The 19,949-nt window shown below is 43.9% G+C and overlaps 1 protein-coding gene across 5 annotated transcripts in view; it reads right to left on the bottom strand.

Moving 5' to 3' along the window:
* Positions 1–250: 250 nt before the first annotated feature.
* CALCRL (calcitonin receptor like receptor) overlaps positions 251–19,949 on the bottom strand; it is a 93,514-nt gene continuing 73,815 nt past the window's right edge. For 3 of the 5 annotated variants that reach the window (XM_083630836.1, XM_083630835.1, XM_083630837.1), the window contains 5 exons: positions 13,901–13,961; positions 13,716–13,782; positions 12,377–12,595; positions 10,608–10,649; positions 251–5,799 (listed from right to left, as the gene is read on the bottom strand). In XM_083630836.1, the coding sequence (XP_083486962.1) occupies positions 5,509–5,799; positions 10,608–10,649; positions 12,377–12,595; positions 13,716–13,782; positions 13,901–13,961 (680 nt within the window). In that variant the 3' untranslated portion in view covers positions 251–5,508. The remainder of the gene's footprint in view (positions 5,800–10,607; positions 10,650–12,376; positions 12,596–13,715; positions 13,783–13,900; positions 13,962–19,949) is intronic. The other 2 variants (XR_014552005.1, XR_014552006.1) reach the window with 2 other exon arrangements.

The raw sequence follows: 19,949 nt of genomic DNA, 5'->3' as shown, positions 1-19,949 counted from the left end.
CCTTGCTTCAGAGGCACTGATGCAGGTCCTCCATCCTAAATCTGGGGCTAATCCTGCCCTTGTAAATTATCTATTAACATGACTCAGTCTTGGATGTTGCTGATTGACCATGCATTGGAAAAAATGTGCGAACTCCAAGAGCCCAGAAATGCAATGAAAGTCCCTGAAGGGCAGGGAGAGATTGAAGTGTGTGTTAACCTTGGTGTTGAAGGAGAGCAACTAAGAATCTTTTAAGGATCACACGCAAATAGTAGTTTCTGACATTTTATTAACTGAACGCGTCAGCAGCAGAAGGAAAAAAAATAAAGCAGATATTCATTCATTTGAAGAAATATCTAGTCACACTAAAATTTAGACATTCGTTGTTATTAGATACCAGATGTAAGGCGAAATACTTTTTAAAAAAATCCCTTTCTTGACTTCTTAGTTACTAAAATGATGACTGTCAAAGAATGTTGAACCACCTTCAAAAAGTGTCATAATAACCCTGGGTTCAAGCCACTAAGGGCTGGCTCATACAGGCATGGTTGTCCCATGGCTGGAACATCAAACAACAATCTGCATGTCTCAATGAACTATCACCGATTAATCGCCACAGAGAGAACTTTCTTATCACCCAATATCTACTCAGTTGCAATATATTTCCATACAGAGAGCTCATATACAGTCGTACCTTGGATCCCGAACATCCTGAAACTCGGATGTTTTGGCTCCCCAACGCCGAAAAACCCAGAAGTGATTGTTCCGGTTTGCGAACATTCTTTTGGAACGCGAATGTCCGACGGGGCTTCCGCGGCTTCTGATTGGCTGCAGGAGCTTCCTTCAGCCAACCAGAAGCCATGCTTTGGTTTCTGAATGTTTTGGAAGTCGAACGGACTTCCGGAACAGATTCCATTCGACTTCCAAGGTACGACTGTAGCCACCTGAGAATCCACAAGTGATGGCTGGATCACGTAATGTCCACGCAGGTTTGAAAAAGGCCTCAGCCGATAGCGTCGTAGCACTCAAGTTACAATGACCTAACATCCAGGCCAGTGTACGGAAATGATATGCGGGTCTCAAAGAAATTTAGAATTCTTTTTTAGGGGGGAGGGGAGCAGAGGTGGAGTTACTTAGAAATAAAGAAAGGAATGGCTGTTGTTGAGGTGCATCATGGCAAGCATGGCCACAATCCAAAGTTCTGTGTTTCCAGGGCTTTCCATTGTCTTTTTTGGAAGAAATATTCCTGATTCCACACTGTATATGCATAGCCTTCTCGCCCTGCTTACAAAAGAAAATCACAGCATGTCCCGAGACCCACATCTTGGCTTTGGATGCAATGGAACGATTCTGGCTTTTCCTCAGATTTGGGCCAACGCAGCAGCCTACTAGATTAAAATCTACAGACAAAATGACATTTCAAAGCTCTCCTTGTATGGCTTTTGAAAAGGAAGGGATGGACCCTGAGGTACCACACCCATGAGCAAGCTCCACAGAAAAGAAAATTGTAAAATAAACATCTGTCCTTCAGTGACACCGTGGGTAGGGCAAATCTGTGTGTCATCTCTCCAAGAAAGATGTGTCTAATAGAATTAAAACATGTTTATTGTGCAACTTGAGGCCCAGATGTGTTTCCAGATGACACACTGTAAGTACAGCACTGTCAGCTAATTAGAGTTAAAAACTCCTTTACACCCAAAATCTGAATGCTGTGACCTATATAAAACAGAATATATTTGCATAATTTAGTCAAGGAGAGGAGGAGGTACCCAAAGGGACCGGAAGGATCTTTCTGTGGAAGATTTCCCTCCGACCCCTGGATTCTGAGACTGGACCACACATTTTCAACCATTTTTTTTATAACTCTAAAAAGAAGATATTCTTAGGAACATGAATCCTGTAGACCAGAGGTTCTCAACCTGTGGGTCCCCAGATGTTGTTGGACTACAACTCCCATCATTCCTGAGCTCTGGCCTTGCTAGCTAGGGGTGATGGGAGTTGTAGTCCAACAACATCTGGAGACCCACAGGTTGAGAAAGGCTGCTGTAGACTTTACTGCCGTGGAATCACAGGCAACACACAACCCTGAATAAATCCATGCTTTTTCAAATGACAGGAATGGCTCCAAGAACCCAACGACTTTAATTTTGTAACACCACACAGCCACTTCAATACATTTCATTACTCTGTCAAATGCCATCCTAAATAACAAAATAACAAGAATTCGCCGAGCTTTCCCTAAAGCATCTGAATATGATTATGCGACCGTGACAACAACCATTCAAAGCTTTTTCAAGCCTCAAAAGCATTGTAACGGCTCACAAAATTAGCTGCCTACTGAAGCCTGTTAAATGACAATTAATGTGCAGCCTTGAAAAAAAATGAGGAAATTGAACACTTCACATTGCACCGTGGCATTTATAGGCAGATGTTGTTCTGAGAAAGACGAAGGGGCTTCATTTTGCTCCTTGCCAGTCCTTTCATAAGAAGTCAGAACCACATTGGTATGAGACTGTTCCATCACCAGTAGCAGTGACTAGACAGTTCTCATTTTTTCTCCACATTAAATACGCCGCATATTATTTATTTATTTTAAAGAAACTGCCCCCCCCCGCATGCCCATTTTCTTTGTTCCTAAGTCTTTTGGGGAATTTATTTCACCTAGGTCCATGTGCTCTTGTCACTTTTTCCTGCTACTCAATATACATGATTTAAAATAAAAATAAAAATACCTCATCATTTAAAAATGCATCAGTGGTGTTATCCACAGAGTAAAGCCCTTCTCAGTGTAAGTGGAGACAGCAGAATAAAGTTTGGGAAAGGCATGAGAAACAAGAATATCGCACTTACATGCAGACCTCAAGAGGCTAAGTCTCCCAGAAGGTTTTCCTGCATGCAGCTAAGCTACATTGCACCCCACTGACTTCTGCTGGATTTAAGTACTTTAGGGGGTATACGTGGAATGAGAGGAGTTGCAGTCCAGCAACATCTGAGGGGCCGCAGGTTCCTCATCCCCAGGGCTTTTTTTCCAGCCGGAACTCACCGGAACTCGATTCCGGCACCTCTCAGGTGGGTGCCATTGCCATTATAAGAGAACAAGAGAGGCTTCCCAGCACCTCTTTTTCTAGAAAACTATCCCTGCTCATCCCTATTAGGGCTGGGCAATATAGCGATTTGAAGTCCAGTTCGAAGTCCATATCACGAGATCGTCTTCATAGTTTTTGACCTGGCAATACATTGCAAATCATGATGTGTACACACTATGCAAAAAATCACAATGTGGGGAGAACCGTGAGGCCGGTCAATGCCTTTGCATACCTAGACAGCGTGATAGATCAGTATATCGCGACGTTTCGCTGGTGATACATCGGCAAGTTTAAAAACAGCTCTGTCTTCATTTCAGACATTGTGATAGATCAGTTTATCACAATGTTTAGCAGGTGATGTATCACGAAGCTGAAAACCAAATACTGCCCAGCCCTATAGTTCACCTCTATATACCGTATTTTTCGCTCTATAGGACGCACCCGACCATAGGACGCACCTTGTTTTAGACGGGGAGAACAGGAAAAAAATAATTCTCCCCCTCTCTGCTCAGCGCCCCTTCAGCGAAGCGGCAGGAGAAACGGAGCCCCTTCCATTTCTCCTCCCGCTTGGCTGAAGGGGCGCTGTGCAGCTCTCCCTCTCTGCTGAAGCCAGGAGAGTCCTGCTCTCCCGGCTTCAGCAAAAGGAACCTGAAGCCTGCGGAGCGCAGAGGGAGCGCTCCCTCTGGGCTTTGGAGGCTTCGCATTCCTAACTCTGAAGCCAAGGAGCCTGCATTCGCTCCATAGGACGCACACACAGCTCCCCTTAATTTTTGGAGGGGGAAAAGTGTGTCCTATAGAGCAAAAAATACGGGATACGGGTAGTTCCATCCTTATTTCGAACATTGTGATAGATTGGTCTATCACGACGTTCGGCTGGCAATATACCATGATGTTGAAAAACAGATATTGCCCAGCCCTAATCCCTGTCCTATGCCTTCTGTATCAAATTACTGTCAGCGCTACTGCCAATGCAGACTCCTGGGTCCATAAGCCTTAGAAAAGATGATACCTGAGTCAACTCATGAATGGGTCAGGGCTCCTGTACCCATCTCCACTATCGCGTTCTGAAGAGCCAACTTAGCTATGGCCAACTCATTCTCCGATCACTGCCTTTCCCATCAGTATATAGTCAGCCAGGTTTCTGTACCACAAGAAGAGTGAGCAGCTGCAGTACACCCAAATCTCCTCTGGCTAAAACATCTAGGACCCAGGAGGCAAACCAGCTGGAAACGATTCGTTGTATTGTGTTGCGTTGCATTGCATTGTGCATCACAGGATGTGAGTTTTAAGTGCCTGATTTTCTTCTTCTTACGAAATACAAACCTGCTACTGTCTCTAGTGCAAACTTCAGGTATACCATTCGACAATGTGCACCAAGGAGCGCACGGAACTACGGTCCAAGCATTCGCTTCACTTCGTGCACATTCAAAAACAGATCCTTCTGCAAAAAGGAAAGGGAAGCTCCATGGAGAGAGAGGAGCTGAATGAAAAGATGAAGAAGCATAGCATAGCATTCAGGCCCAAAGATTCGCCATGGCTTTGTGACACCCTCCATTCAAAATAGTGATCAATACAAGCTAAATCATTGGGTCAGAGAAAGCAAGTTGTGACTAATGGCCCAATTCTGTTCATCTATACCCAGGAGCTGTGCACATCTAATTCCATGGGTCTCAATCTCAAGTAAGGGTACACTGTATTCTAGCGTGTCCCATTGAAGCCAATGGAGCAGGTTAGTCACTGATTAACGCCAATCAAATCAGAGCCATAGTCTATACTGCAGATTTATATCTATCTTTGTCAGAGTTAAATGTTGCACAGTCAACACGTAGAATACTTTACAATCATCGCATCCTTTCCAATACTTAATTAGGTTGCTCTGTTGGCTGCACTTAAGATGAAATGACATGATAAATACAGCATTTACAAGTTCTTCTGAGCAAACAGAACGACCTCTTGGACAACCCCCAGGCATGATACAAAACCGCTGAAAATAAACCAAAACTTCCCTTGATTCCCGTCATACAAAAGAATTGCCCACTTTGTCTACACGGTAGAAGCTGAAGAGGCAACATCTATCTATCCCGACACATATCTATACGTACAAAACACATATGTAGATCTAGAGCTTGATTGATCCCCATGAAAACTTCAGCCAGTATTTCTCCGAAGGTTGGGCATCCCAGAGGTCAGAGCATGAAACTTCAGTTGGTGGGCAAGACCAGCTCCAGTGTACAAACAAAGAGCAAGCACTCACATGCTGAGATATGCCAAGGCATGAGCACATGTGAGAAAGAAATTAAAATCCGTCGCATCCTTCAAGAGTAACCGAGTTCATAGACTGACCAAAAAAGTGTGGGTGGGAGGGTGGGTGGGACTGTCTTGTTGGCTCCTGGAGTCATCCACTCAAAATATCGTGAGGGTGGGAAGAAAGAGTCCTTGCTAATCAGCCGTACAGCTTTTCAGCTTTAAAAACAACGTTTTCCGTGTCGTAAATGCTTTTCCCGTTCGTATGTTCCCAGTTGCACTCGCTATTGTAGCTTTGACTATCGACCATTGTGGAGGCTGTGTAGGAAGGCGGGTTGTGTAGGAAGCACTCACGATTGTAGCTGAAGCTTTGACCATCGACGATCGAGGAGGCTGTGTAGGAAGCCGAGCGTAGGGCGTCTGAGTGAGAAAAGCTGTGCCCAAGCTGGATCCTGTGTTGCTTCCAGTGTCTCCTCAGAACAGACTGGACCTATTTCAGGGAAGAAGAGAACAGAGAACAGGTTGACAAAGATGGCTGTCTCAGGTGCCATATTAGAAATACGATACGATAATCTTTATTGTCATTGTCCCATACAGAACAACGAAATTGAAAATCTACATCAGACATTCAGAATCCAACAAGCCTGCTATCCCAGCTATCCCAGCCTGGTTAGCCCCCTAAAAACTCTGATGCCCCATAATTAAAGACAATATACTCTCATAGAGACTACCTTACACTGCATTTAAAACCAAAATTGCATTTGAATAGAAACTGTTTCTCAGGCGGCTAGTCCTAGTCTTTATAACCCTGTACCTTCTTCCAGAAGGCAGAAGCTGAAAGAGATCATTTCTTAGGGTGCGCACTATCCTGCACTATCTCTGCAGCTTTCTTATGGCACCTGGAAGCATAGATTTGATCCAAGGTGGGAAGAGTGCACCCAATTATTCTCTCTGCAGTCTTTACAACCCTGGACAACACTGTTTTTCCCCTGACCATGCAGCTCCCAAACCACACACACAGACCATAAGTTAATACACTCTCCACAGTACAATGGTAAAATGCCATTAACAGGTCCTTTGAGAGATTATTTTTCTGGAGGATTCTCAGAAAATATAACCTCAGCTGTGCTCTCTTCATCAGGTCTTTGCTGTTTTCTCCCCAGGTTAGGTCATCTCTCAACTCCATTCCCAGAAATCGAAACATAGAAAATGGCACACATTTGCTTTCTTCGCCCAGTGCCAGATTAAACCCCATGGAGCCCCCTCACCCAGCAAATTATCTTCTAATATGTTGGTGGTTTGTTTTTTTTAAAAAAGAAAAAAACAGAATTTAAATAAACCAATTTCAAGATCAAATTAATATTATTTTGATCGGCTGTCATAGGACCCATAGGCTAGTGTCTACTCTGCTTATTTGATAATCTGGCACTGTCTTCACCTTGTGCTCCTAATTTCGAATAGGTTATATATTTGAATTATGCAGGGGCTCAAGGACCGGAGGCACTGATACCATGGACTGGCTCTCCCACCTCCTCAATTCAGGTAGGTAACCGTGTTGGTCTGACGCAGTCAAAATAAATAAAAATTTGTCCAGTAGGACCTTAAATTGGTCTCTAAGGTGCTACTGGACAATTTTTTATTTATTCCTCCTCCTCAGTGTGAACAGCAACAGACACAATGGTGGAATCCTTCCTCATGAACTGACTCAAGGGGAGCCACACAAAGAATGCTGTTGGTCAAGGGAGCCATGGACTCGAAAAGGTTGAAACCCTCTGGTTTAGTTTCTGAAATTAAGTAGGCCTGGACCTGGTGACCCCTGGGTGGGAGATTGCCTGGTGACCTCTGTACAAATGGAAACAATAAATATCCCCAAAACACGTTGACCAACGTGAGATGTTCAGCATGGTTTAAAGCACCGTAGCATCCTAAACGTTATACATCTGCATAATCTGGCAAGAGTTTTCAATCAGCAAACGTGATTCACATTTTTGTGTCGTTGATGGAAACGCCGCTTCCTGAATAGAGCTCAGTCTGCTTTCCTACCTTGTTTAAAAATACATGGGATAAAACAGATGAAGGCACACGAGGCCTGCATTTGTTTGTAGAAGGACTATGGAAGGATGTTCTGTTTTACAATAGTTTCCGTTTATACAATATAGGAGGCCACCTGTGCAACAGGAAGCAGAGTTTACCAGCAGCCTTGGCAAAAGGTATGCAGAACCCATCCCCTCAAAGAACCGTTGACATCGGGAGTGGAAGGTTACTGAATCTGCTTTGTCAAATATTGGACGCGATAGCAGCTAGGATACCTTATGCTCGGAAATGGAAAGATGAAGAAGTTCCCACTAAATAAGAATGGATAAGGAAAGTAAAGGGCTATGTTGAATCAACAAAGCTAAAATAAGATAATTTAATGATGGCTGGGTTTTTTGGGAGGTGTTTGTGTGTGGGGAGAATGGAATCCCTTTTCGGATTATTTGAAGAAATATTACAATATGAAGAACCCACGACCAGGCTTCGAGCTACTAGCAACAGAAAGAATGTGAGATTATTGTGTCATGATAATGATGAAAAAAAAAGGGAAGATGTGGTGCAGCAAAGAGGGGATAAGAATAACATCACAGAAAATGGGTTGGGAAGTTAAAAAGAAAAAATAAATTTTATTATAATGTGTATTGAAATTTTATGTGCAATTTTTGGAAAACTCATTAACCATAAATAAATACCCACTAAAAAAAGAGAAAGATTGAATGTTATCATGTTGTGCTATGTGTGCAGAATGATGCTAAAAAGTAATCAGCTCCCGAACAATGCCATAAGTCTGGATTTCCCCAGACATTACTGGGATTTCAAAGTGGCGCTTCGTCCTGGATTTAGGCAAGTTGATCGAAAAATTCTGGTTTTTTTGGCATTTTTATTTAAAAAAAGAAAAAAACCCAACAGCTTTCGGGGTGCCCTGGTTTTTACTTTTTGAAATATGGCAACCCTACCCTAGTATTATAATATCATCCCCATTTAGAGTGGTCTTGTACCCCACTTCATAGAGGGCCACCATCTATTTGAAAGGCTGTCAGTCTTCTGTTTAGAGTTGCCCTCTGTTTGAAGGATTTTCCTGTCTGAGTTGGGTTTAAAGATAAACAACCATAGTAAGGAGGAGCAGGAAGAAGAAGAAGAAGAAGAGTTTGGATTTGATATCCCACTTTATCACTACCCAAAGGAGTCTCAAAGTGGCTAACAATCTCCTTTCCCTTCCTCCCCCACAACAAACACTCTGTGAGGTGAGTGGGGCTGAGAGACTTCAGAGAAATGTGACTAGCCCCAGGTCACCCAGCAGCTGCATGTGGAGGAGCGGAGACGCGAACCCCATTCACCAGATTACGAGTCCACCGCTCTTAACCACTACACCACACAGGAGGGAGCCTGAAGCTGCTGTGAGAAGCAGATTCAGTTCTCACACCAGTCAACTTGCTCATGGTCTTCCTTACTATGGTGGGATGTACTGGAATTCCGTTTAAAAGATCGTTGTGATGTCTAAATTTGCACATCATGCAAATTGCATGTGCAAATTGTACGCACAACCGTGTCCTCTTTTGGCTTCTCTTTTTTATGGGGAGATGCTTCAGCTGCTATCCTGCCCCCCCTCCCTTGGTGAGGCAGAAGCGGTGCATTGCTGCACATTCATCATACTGGAGGAAACAGAAATATCCGTGTGTTTCCACAGCTGCTTATATAAACTGGGGTTTCAATATAATTTAAGGAAGTCCATGGGAGGAAAGTTTCCCATCACTTTCCCACCCCTTCCGTTCCCTGCATCCCATCCCAAATGGGCCCCTGACACTCCCCCCCACTAGAAAGGGTTTTTTTTTTGGGGGGTGTAAGTAGCTGCTGGTCTCAGAGGAAGGGAAACTTTCCTTCCACAAACGTCCTTAAATTAACTTAGAATTTGAGCCACATAATTCTAGGAATCCATTTATTGGTAACAGATTCTCAGTGGTATTACCACTCCTCTGTGAATCCAGTACTGAATGGTACGGAAGTGTATTTCCTTCTTCAAGAGGGATTTTCCATCTCATCCCAACATCCGTTTTCTGTAGCAAATGACTAAAGGAGACTGATAACCCTAGCTTGCACAGGAGGACCAAGTAGTTTGTGAGGTACATGAAGAAATGGCCACTGTGGGAGCTGATCAAAACCCAGCTATGTGGAAGCTGTCCCACATTTTGAGTCTTTTGTGCATAGCAGCTCACTATGTACACAGAGTGGTTTGTTTTTTTTAAATGTATTTTTATTAAAGATTTTCTTAGTTTACAAGAAGTATGTGCAATGTCTCAATCTCTCTTTTTTCCTCCCAGTAACATTTTTTACAGATCCGTTTCATTTGTTGAGACATTAGGAAGAAGAAGGGGAAAAGGGGGGGGGGAGAGATGGGTGGGGTTGGGTGGCGGTGTTTCTATTACAGTGGTACCTCGGGTTACATACGTTTCAGGTTACACACTCCGCTAACCCAGAAACAGTGCCTCAGGTTAAGAACTTTGCCTCAGGATAAGAACAGAAATCGGGCTCCAGCGGCGCAGCAGCAGCAGGAGGCCCCATTAGCTAAAGTGGTGCTTCAGGTTAAGAACGGACCTTCGGAATGAATTAAGTACTTAACCCGAGGTACCACTGTATACTTAATATATGTAGGGTTTTGTGTCAGTGTTGCTTGTGTAGGTTCTGTGCTATTCACTTGCGTTCCTTTGGTGGTGAGAGAGGTTGGGGTTGGCCTAGGGTGTGGTTGTCTGTTTGTGATTGGCTGTGGTGGTCTTTGTTTTAATGTGTGAGTGGGGTGGGTGGGTGTTTTGGATCAGGTTAGCCATATTGATTTGTATGCTGTAGGTGGATTTTTGTCATTGTCTTGTTCGGCTGTGTATGTGATAAAAGGAAGCCATACTGGGCTGAAGGCGTTTTCTTCTATTTGTCCCCGTGTCAGTTTCAGTTTATTGGTTACAAGTATTAGAAATCACCCCATTATCACAGTAATGCCCATTTACACCACAAATAACTCACAACCCACCTACTTTCAGCAGCCAGAAACACCATAACCAGACACTGGAGAGACCTGTCAGGAGTAAGCACGGATCAATGGTACCAAATACTATGGGAAACAACCATGTACGGAGAGTTCACAGAGCTTAAAGTAACGTTTCTCCTCAGCTTTGTGGTGGAAAATGGAAGCAAGGGCCAAGGAGCATTTCACACAAATGTATCATGATATGAAAGAACCTTCATTCGTAAAAGTAAAGAAATCAGTTACTGTACCTCGCCATTAAAAAAGCAGAAAATGGTCGCCACCAATAAACCCTGTGGAACAAAACAAGAAGCTGTAAATCTGATGAGACAAATGCACTTAATAAAATTCAGATGCAAGTAAGGGTGATTCAGAAACTCAGAGGGACACATTTTCTCGTACTGGTTCTCGGCTGCTTTGAGCTCTGATTTTCTGCAACGTTGGTGCCATTCCCTTTTACTGAAGAACAGGATATTTTAATGCCACCAGAGGTGTCTGTGCAGGGAATATATTAAGTGGAAACGTCTAGCAAACCAGATCGGTAGTTGGGTTCCTACTGAGGTTATTTGGTGAGCCAACATGACAGTGACGAGGGATTGAAGACTGGAGTGATCATTCTGTGATTTTATGACAGTGGAAAAAGCTGTATTGTAACTTTTGAATAAATGTGTATTAATTATTTTTTTTTAAGGGGGGGATTGCTCTTCTTTTTTCTAGTGAGGCCCTTACTCTGAATATTTTTCTCTTGCCACCACAAGCCTTTGCTAACTTCATTCTGACTTGGGCTGAGTGGAGCTGTAGTCCTAAACGTCTGCAGCTCACCCGGTTGGTGAATGCTGGAAACACCATCAAACAGACAAATCTGGTTATTAAGAAGAAGGTCAGTTGGTAAAGAGCTGAAAAAAGCTAATTTTCAGGAACATCAGGGCCTAAATGCAGGGTAGGGGAAGTACTGGTATGTTTCGAGGCTATGGTCCAGCTATACAAACACAGCCACTCAATTTCTTATGCCTTGCAAAATTGTGGAGAGCACATTTCTTAGAGGAAGAAAATGTTGAAACAACTGTCTGCTCCCCTCCCCAATCCTTGTGAATCAGCTTTGTATAAAGTAAAGGTTAAAAATGTAAAGGACCCCTGGACGGTTAAGTCCAGTCAAAGGCGACTGTGGGGTTGCGGCGCTCATCTCGCTTTCAGGCCGAGGGTGTTTGTCCACAGGCAGCTTTCTGGGTCATGTGGCCAGCAGGATTAAACCGCTTCTGGCGCAATGGGACATTGTGATGGAAGCCAGAGCGCACAGAAACACTGTTTACCTTCCTGCCACACCGGTACCTATTTATCTACTTGCACTGGCGTGCTTTCGAACTGCTTGGGTTGGCAGAAGCTGGGACAGAGCAATGGGAGCTCACCTGGTCATGGGGATTCGAACTGCCGACCTTCTGATCGGCAAGCCCAAGAGGCTCAGTGGTTTACATCACAGCGCCACCTGCGTTATATACTGCATATATCAACAGTGCTTAAAAGTAAGGGTAAAGGACCCCTGACAGTTAAGTCCAGTTGCGAATGACACTGGGGTTGCAGCGCTCATTTCGCTTTACTGGCCGAGGGAGCCGGTGTTTGTCCGCAGACAGTTTTTCTGGGTCATGTGGCCAGCATGATTAAGCTGCTTCTGGCGAAACCAGAGCAGCGCACAGAAATGCCGTTTACCTTCCTGCCGGAGCGGTACCTATTTATCTACTTGCACTTTGACGTGCTTCCGAACTGCTAGATTGGCAGGAGCTGGGGCCAAGCAACAGGAGCTCACCCCGTCATGGGGATTCAAACCGTCGACCTTCCGATCGGCCCCACAGCGCCACCCTATCAACAGTGCTTAAACAAAACCAAAAAATGGAATGCATTTGACAAGGCTCGCAAGGGGCATTTGGATCAGTTATTGATCATCACGAGCACATCACTCCTTTTTTCTTTTCTTTTTTGACATTCCTGTACCCCCAAGTGCAAACTCCACATGCAGATTTGATACCTGATAGTGTATAAGGATATGCATCACATAGTCATAAATCTCTTCGGCGATAGGGCCCACGGGCCGCCAGGGAAACAGTACAAATTCAATGCCCAGAAGTGGCACTAAAATGAGGGTGGCTCTGACAGCCTTCATGTAGAGATTGGATTCTGCTTGGTGGGTGACCTTTAGCTTGGTGATCAACACACGCACAATGTTCAAGAGGAAAAAAAGATTCACCTACAAGGGAAGCAGAAGGACAGTGTTAACATGGATAAATTTTGTCATACGGTATCAACGCACTTATTTTGGGTGAGGCTCCATAACTCACTGTGAAAATCCTATTGGATTGCGGGCAATTCCATAGCAGAACAATCGCAGCATGCACAGCTCGGCCAGTTTATGGAAGCCAGGGCAGGATGGTGGCAGTAGTGGTAGGGAATTTTCCAATTTTGGGGGGCATTTCAGGGGAAATGGAAGATTATTGGCTACTCTAGTAGACACACACACAAGCTCATTTTGGCTGTTGGTGGAACACAGCGAGCAGAACATCTATGTTGATGGAGATTTCTGGGTGCACATGGGCCTCTGGTGGCGTAAGCATAATTCTGCCTGAGGATGATAGAATCATGGGCCTGTAGAGCTGGAAGTGACCCCAAGGGTCATCTAGTCCAAGCCCCTGAAATGTAGGACTCTCAGCGAAAGCATCCATGGAAGATGGCCATCCAACCTCTGCTTAAGAACCTCCATGGAAGGAGAGTCCACCACTTCCCAAGGGTGCCTCTGTTCTATTGTTGATCTTCCCCTCTTGCACTTGTGCTGACAGCCAGCCTCAAAGCAGCTGCAGAATTGCAGCCTAATAAGTATTTTTTTAAAAAATAAAAACTATTTGGCAATTAAAATTGCAGTGAATATCAAAATAAATTATTTGATGAAATATAAAAGCAGGCCATTTTGCATCCACTGTCCAGAACACTGAAACTTTTCAGAAAGTATTCTTCTTACAGAGAATCTAGTTAGCAGAAATATAATAACTAACAACACACACACACAAACACACACACACGGTGCGTGTGGATCATCACTACCAAAAACCCCAAACTCAGTCAAGAAGTTGGACTGTAAACCTATGGGGAGAAGGAATATTGTCTCCATCTATCTAAACAGGTTCATCTTGCCAGATTTATGTGTCCCAAGGGACAGATGAAGAAGGACAAATTCAGCACCCGGGACTCAGGCTGCGAACCCCTGCTTTAAGGCCTACTCCCTTTTAAGTAGGAAATCATGCTGGTCCTCGTGAAAGCCAAGACATAAAACCAGGATTATTTTTTTAAAAATACAATATTTTAAAAATTCATACCAATAGAGCAGCGCAAATAGGACCATGGACGATGTACAATAGATTAGTCTCTGAACTGATCCAGCAGCTGCAAGGGAGAAGAAGAAATCAGAATTAGGGAAGAAGAAGAATCTGTCTTCTCGCTCATAAAAGGCACTCTTGAGATTTGTTCCAAAGATAGAAGGCTGAATTGCGTTTTGACTTACTTGTCGTTGTAATATAGGATCCTTGCTACAGCATGGATGCAGGCCGGAATGAGTGGGAATCCTGCGAAGAGAAAATGGGATCTTCGTTACTAAGAAAAAGAAGCAGCAAGGATTCCTCTGTTGCCACAGGAATAAGGGCCGCTGAGAGGTCACCATCTCCCCTGAAGAAGGTTGTGGTCAACGGAAGTCCAGGCTGGCCCAAGCCATTGGCCAGAGAATGAGATCATCCTCATTTCCCTTCTTGTCAAAAAGACCTCAGCTTTAACTGCCAGACAGCAAAACTGAGAGGAAGCAGACTTCGCCAGAGGAAAGACAACAGGAACAAGAGCGGCTGGGTTAGTATAGAACTTCCATCCAAAGCAAGTACACATAAAAGGGGAAATCATCCCAGTGCTATTTGCCTGGAAAAAGAGGTGCTGGAACTCGCCATGAACACCTCCCTCATCCTCTTAGAATGAACACCTGAGAGGTGCCGGAACCAAGATCCGGCTGAAAAAAAAGCCCTGCATCACCCTAGCATAGCTGTCAACTTACAGATTTGAAAATAAGGGATCAGCAGCCAAAATAAGGGATTTTCATAGCACAGGTAGGTTCAACTTCTGAGCCCTCCGAGCCAAAGGCAGAAAGCCCAGCCAGCAGCCAAATGAAGCCTCAAGTGGTGGTTCCCACAGTGCAGCAACCCGGCAAAGGGGATGCAGCAAGGAAAACCATGTCACCTCTCCGCTGGGAAGCACTGAGCAAAGGCGAGTCCCCAGGCAACACGGCACAAGGCATGCAAGCTCCACCCCCCAGTCGTTCTTAGACTCCTTATTGGGTGAGCAACACAGTTGGAGCCTCCCTCCTCCCTGGAGAGGAGGGAGATCTGCTGCTTCCTTTGAAACCCGGGAAATTTAAGGGACATCATCAATAAGGGACAGCAGCGGGACACGGTGCTGGGATAAGGGAGTTTCCCGCCAAATAAGGGACGGTTGACAGCTATGCACCCTAGCTCTGCATGAAAATGAATGACTTCTTAGCAACTGGGGATCGAGGATTCTGTTCACATTTAAAGGTGAGCCTACCAAATCTGAACTCTCTGAAGCCATACACAAACAGAAACACTGGAGGGAGCACCAAACTCTGTGCGGGCAAACTACCTGTCCCTATTTTGAATTCCAGCTCAACTAGGGGCTCTGGCTATAACCTGAAGACCACCTGATTTTCCATTCCCAGATCTTTACCATGAGGATAATAGTGTATTATTCCTCAAAACAAGACAGAAGTCTGTTTGGCAGATAGGAGCACGCGCCCGAGTCAAGCAATGCCACGCCGTAATTCACCTTGATGTTATTCCGTGCCAGTGGAATCAACATTAAAAAAAATAAAAATAATCATGTACAAACTTGAACTTCCTTGAACAAAATGTCCCGAAACACCCTAAAAACAAATTTATTGTGAGACAAGATTCCATAGATTAGTGCCCACTTGATCAGATGCTGGAAGAAGTCTAGATATGTGACCATCTGGCAAAAGCAGCCTCTATCCCATGAAAACACATCCCCCAATAAATCTGTTAATCTTTAAGGTGTCATAGGACTCTTTGTTGTTTTTGCTCCGCAGTTGCCCGTCTGGAATTCTTCAAGAGAACCGCAAAGCAATTTCTGTTTGGGAAATGAAAAGATGTTGTTTGTTCAAGCTCCAGTTTTGGCACAACCGATTCTTTTATTTAATAAAACTCACTTGATTGAATAAGCCTGTTTAAGTTACTCGGTAACTCAAATGTGATCTTAGACTGAATATGGCCAGAAGGATAGATTGAAAATTCAAATGCTAAGCCCACGAATTTTCCCAGATTTTACATGCAGTTAGGCAAACTTTTAAGTGCTTTGCTGGAGTGGAGCCCATGAAAGAAAAGCACGGACAAACTTTCTTCCTCAGTGTTTATGGATTTGTTTTGTTTTGTTTACCCAAAACAAAAGAAAACTAATTACAAATGGGCTGGCACCAAGTTTTGCTACCCCTGCAATGATGGAAAGGGTGAATTGTAAGTGCTACATCAATGAAGCATGCTTACACAGATATAAAAAACCTCTGTGAAAATGCTTTTTTAAAAATTGTTTTAAAAAATACATTGAATTTCCATAGCTCACTTTTGTCATCTAGTGCCACGTTTGTATATTGCACTTTACAACACACTTAAAACCTTTTATTTGCAGTTGTACAGCTGAGTCCCCAGATTCTGAACTAGGGAAGCCTTTAGGCTTAGCTTGCAGTTCCCTTCTAATAGTAAAATGAATCTATAATGCCAATGTAAGGTGAGAGACATGTTTATAAATGAAGAATGATTTAAAATTAAACCGTTTATGTTAACACTGACACCTTCTAGACGATAAATCAAACTCCGATTGATCCCTGGGGAGTCTAATTAAAGTGACTCATTATAACGTCTGTGTATCTGAGCCTGAATCAATCAAAGCTGTCAGGGATGTCTATGTTAAATAGTTATTAAAAGCTTTAACATTAAAATAAGGCGCATGGTTCTGAAAAGCACAAAAATAGATTTTCGGAAGCTACCCACCATGCTGTGCCACGTACTTTAAAACAGATGCTCCAAACCATCATTTATCATATTCAGATTATCTTTAGCATTTGGCCTGGGGTAGGACCTTGAGTTTGTTCCCTTGACCAAGGTGGCATTTTTGTACATGGGGAAAAGGGTCCCAGGAGGATTGCATGATAATCTCAGAGGATACTCTGATACTCTTTCTGAAGGGCTGTGACGGTACATAATGGAACCCTTATCCGATTCCTCACAGCCTCGGGCCTTAAAGGTGCAGAAAGTCATTTAAGAATGAAGACCAAAAGATCCAGCTTAGAGCAAGCCAGGTTCTTGCTCTGGGGCAGGAGCGAGGGTGTCAGATGGCTCTGCTCAACCTACAGATAACCCAGCCGTCACTGCTATTAAATCTCGTGATCTGGAAATGGCTTCCGAAGGAGCCGTGTTTTTATTAACTCACAAACTTATAATTAAAAAATATATAGCAAGGTAGCGTACAGCACGTAAGGATAAAACCAACAAACGATCCATCGAAACATAAATAAATATCAATAAATACTGACTAGTTAAAAGGGAGAAAAGCATGTCATAAAGCAGAACTTTCCAAACCACACATTAGTGTGTTGGCTCTGTTGTAAACAAAAATTTTCCCCCTTTTCCCCTTATGGGGTATCCAAAAGCCCATATAGAGTCCTTACATAGGTTCCCTATTGGCAGGAGAAAATAACAGAGGCCAACCAGAGAATATTGAGGAGCAAAGCAGCTAGTAAGCCTGATCTTTATTGATCTGTTGCAACAGGGTGCTCCCCTCACACGCAGGAAAGGAGGAGGAACTCAGAACAAGTGTGCGCCTGCCCTTATATAGACAATTTAAATTCTCTCCCTGGAGTCCAAGACCACCCCCAGAAACATCATACCTACATCACAGAAGGAGTGTAACTCAAGATCACCCCCCCCCAAGATACATCATACCTACATCACAGAAAGGGCGGTCTACAGCGGAAATCTGAGTGCTTTGTTTACCTCCTGTCTGCCAGGTTACCTGTTTAATGGTCACTTGATTGGATTGCCTGGGGAGCCTGGCCAGTCTTTTGTAATGATAAATACTTAGTTCCTGGGCCAGGTCACAGGCTCACACCCTATTCATATCTTAAATGTGCCCTTAAGACAGGATTTGTGAGGAAAGAGACAATGGGGAGGTTTCCCACTTTGACCTTGCAGAGAAATAATTGAGGTCAATTTGTTCAATACTTTTTTCTGTGGGGGTTTCAGACATGTGGTTTATATATTTATGTACATGTTTGCTTGGTACATTTATGAACATTTATTACATATCTAAGACCTTAAAATTCTTAACACAGCTCTACTGGGAAGGTGCATTGCATGAACACTCCCCGTGCTCCTCCTGAGGCTGGAAAGGGGTTAGTTTAACCTCCGGTATGCTAGTCAAATTGAATTGCTGTGTCGTGAAAAGTGTGTAGCCAACATGAAAAGTTTGGAAAGCTATGTCGTAAAGGCTTGTCTAAACACACACCCCCCCCCAGCGGAAAGATGGGGGGATAGTTCCTGTTGAATCTCTCCAGTGGCAGGAAGTTCCACAGGTCAGAGTCTGACACACTAAAAGCCAGATCCCAAGTGAAGAATAACCAAACCTGCTAGAGTGCAGCAATGATGCAGTTTTGAGCAAGAGGTGTTTGCTTAGTTTGTCTGTGTGAACAGCAGATAAAAGGTGGAACACCCTGGGAGAGTAAAAAGCAATGGAAGCTGTTGTGGTCCATAAGAAAAATAAAAATAAACTAAAATTCAAAGATGGAGGGGCATAAGCAATTAGTACACTACAGGCCACTGAGTCACCGAAAGAGCTCATGTGATAGGACCAGGAGCCATCTTAAATCCAAGTTGAATTTGGCTCTTTTTGTCGATCAAGTTCCCCAGTGTTTATGCTCACAGGGATAAGGCAGTTCACATGGGTCTAATTTTTCTTTTAACAGAAAAGTCCAAAAAGCTAACTGGATTAACTTCAGAAATTTCAGCCTACAGTCTTCAATACTGTTCTCCGCATCAGGTTTTTCAGCTCAATAATTTTTTTTTTTTTTTTTTTGCTTTCCTCTGAGAACAAAGCAGGTCAAGAGGAACTGCTGGAAAAATAGAAGTTGGTTCTACCATAGGAATGGCGAGACTTCTTTGAAAACAAACACTCATTCCTGTATAAACACCTCGGAGATCAGAATCAATGAATAATTACCCCTGAATGCCTTTTCACAATAGAAGACTATTTTTTCTCCACAAAAGAGGAGCTGTTTCCTGATTAGGCTAAATGTGCATTGTCTTTTTTAGCCAAGATAAAGATGGCTGCCTAAATGCCACGGCAAAGGTTTCTTCACCAGACTAAAACAAAGGGGCAAAGAAGATTGACATTCTAAGTTGACTCTGGTTTTATTTCTTAGCTATGAGAGCAAAGCAGAAAGGCTACCAACTTCCAACTTTCTCACTTTGAACAGCGCTGGTGCGCAGATTGCCATATTTCAAAAAGTAAAAACCAGGACACCCCGAAAGTTTGACTCGCCTAAAATCCAGGACAAAGCGCCACCTTTCAGGAATTCCCCCTGGACTTCAGTTCCACCTTTGAAATCCAAGCCATGTCCTGGATGAGAGAGTCGTTGCCACTGTCCCTTCCTCTGCCAAACACTTCTTCCCGATCCATTACTGATATTTCTCCCATAATAATAATAATTTATTATTTATACTCCGCCCACCTGGCTGAGCCTCCCCCGCCACTCTGGGCGGCTCCCAATCAAGTGTTAAAAACAGTACAGCATTGAATATTAAAAACTTCCCTGAACAGGGCTGCCTTCAGATGTCTTTTAAAGATAGGATAACTGCTTATTTCCTTCACATCTGAAGGGAGGGCATTCCACAGGGCGGGCGCCACTACCAAGAAGGCCCTCTGTCTGGTTCCCTGTAACCTCACTTCTTGCAATGAGGGAACCGCCATAAGGCCCTTGGAGCTGGACCTCAGTGTCCGGGCAGAACGATGGGGGTGGAGATGCTCCTTCAGGTATACAGGACCGAGGCCATTTAGGGCTTTAAAGGTCAGCACCAACACTTTGAATTGTGCTCGGAAACGTACTGGGAGCCAATGCAGATCTCTCAGGACCGGTGTTATGTGGTCCTAACGGCCACTCCCAGTCACCAGTCTAGCTGCTGCATTCTGAATTAGTTGTAGTTTCCGGGTCACCTTCAAAGGTAGCCCCACATAGAGCGCATTGCAGTAGTCCAAGTGGGAGATAACCAGAGCATGCACCACTCTGGCAAGACAGTCCGCAGGCAGGTAGGGTCTCAGCCTGCGTACCAGGTGGAGCTGGTAGACAGCCGCCCTGGACACAGAATTAACCTGCGCCTCCATGGACAGCTGTGAGTCCAAAATGACTCCCAGGCTGCGCACCTCTTCCAACTCCTGCTCCCATTCTCCCCCACCCACTGTGCACTCCATGCAAACCCTCTGAATTAGAG

The sequence above is a fragment of the Podarcis filfolensis genome (genome assembly GCF_964270895.1).
Source record: "Podarcis filfolensis genome assembly, chromosome: 1".
Lineage (NCBI taxonomy): Eukaryota > Metazoa > Chordata > Lepidosauria > Squamata > Lacertidae > Podarcis > Podarcis filfolensis.
This window is presented reverse-complemented; position numbering and strand designations above follow the sequence as displayed.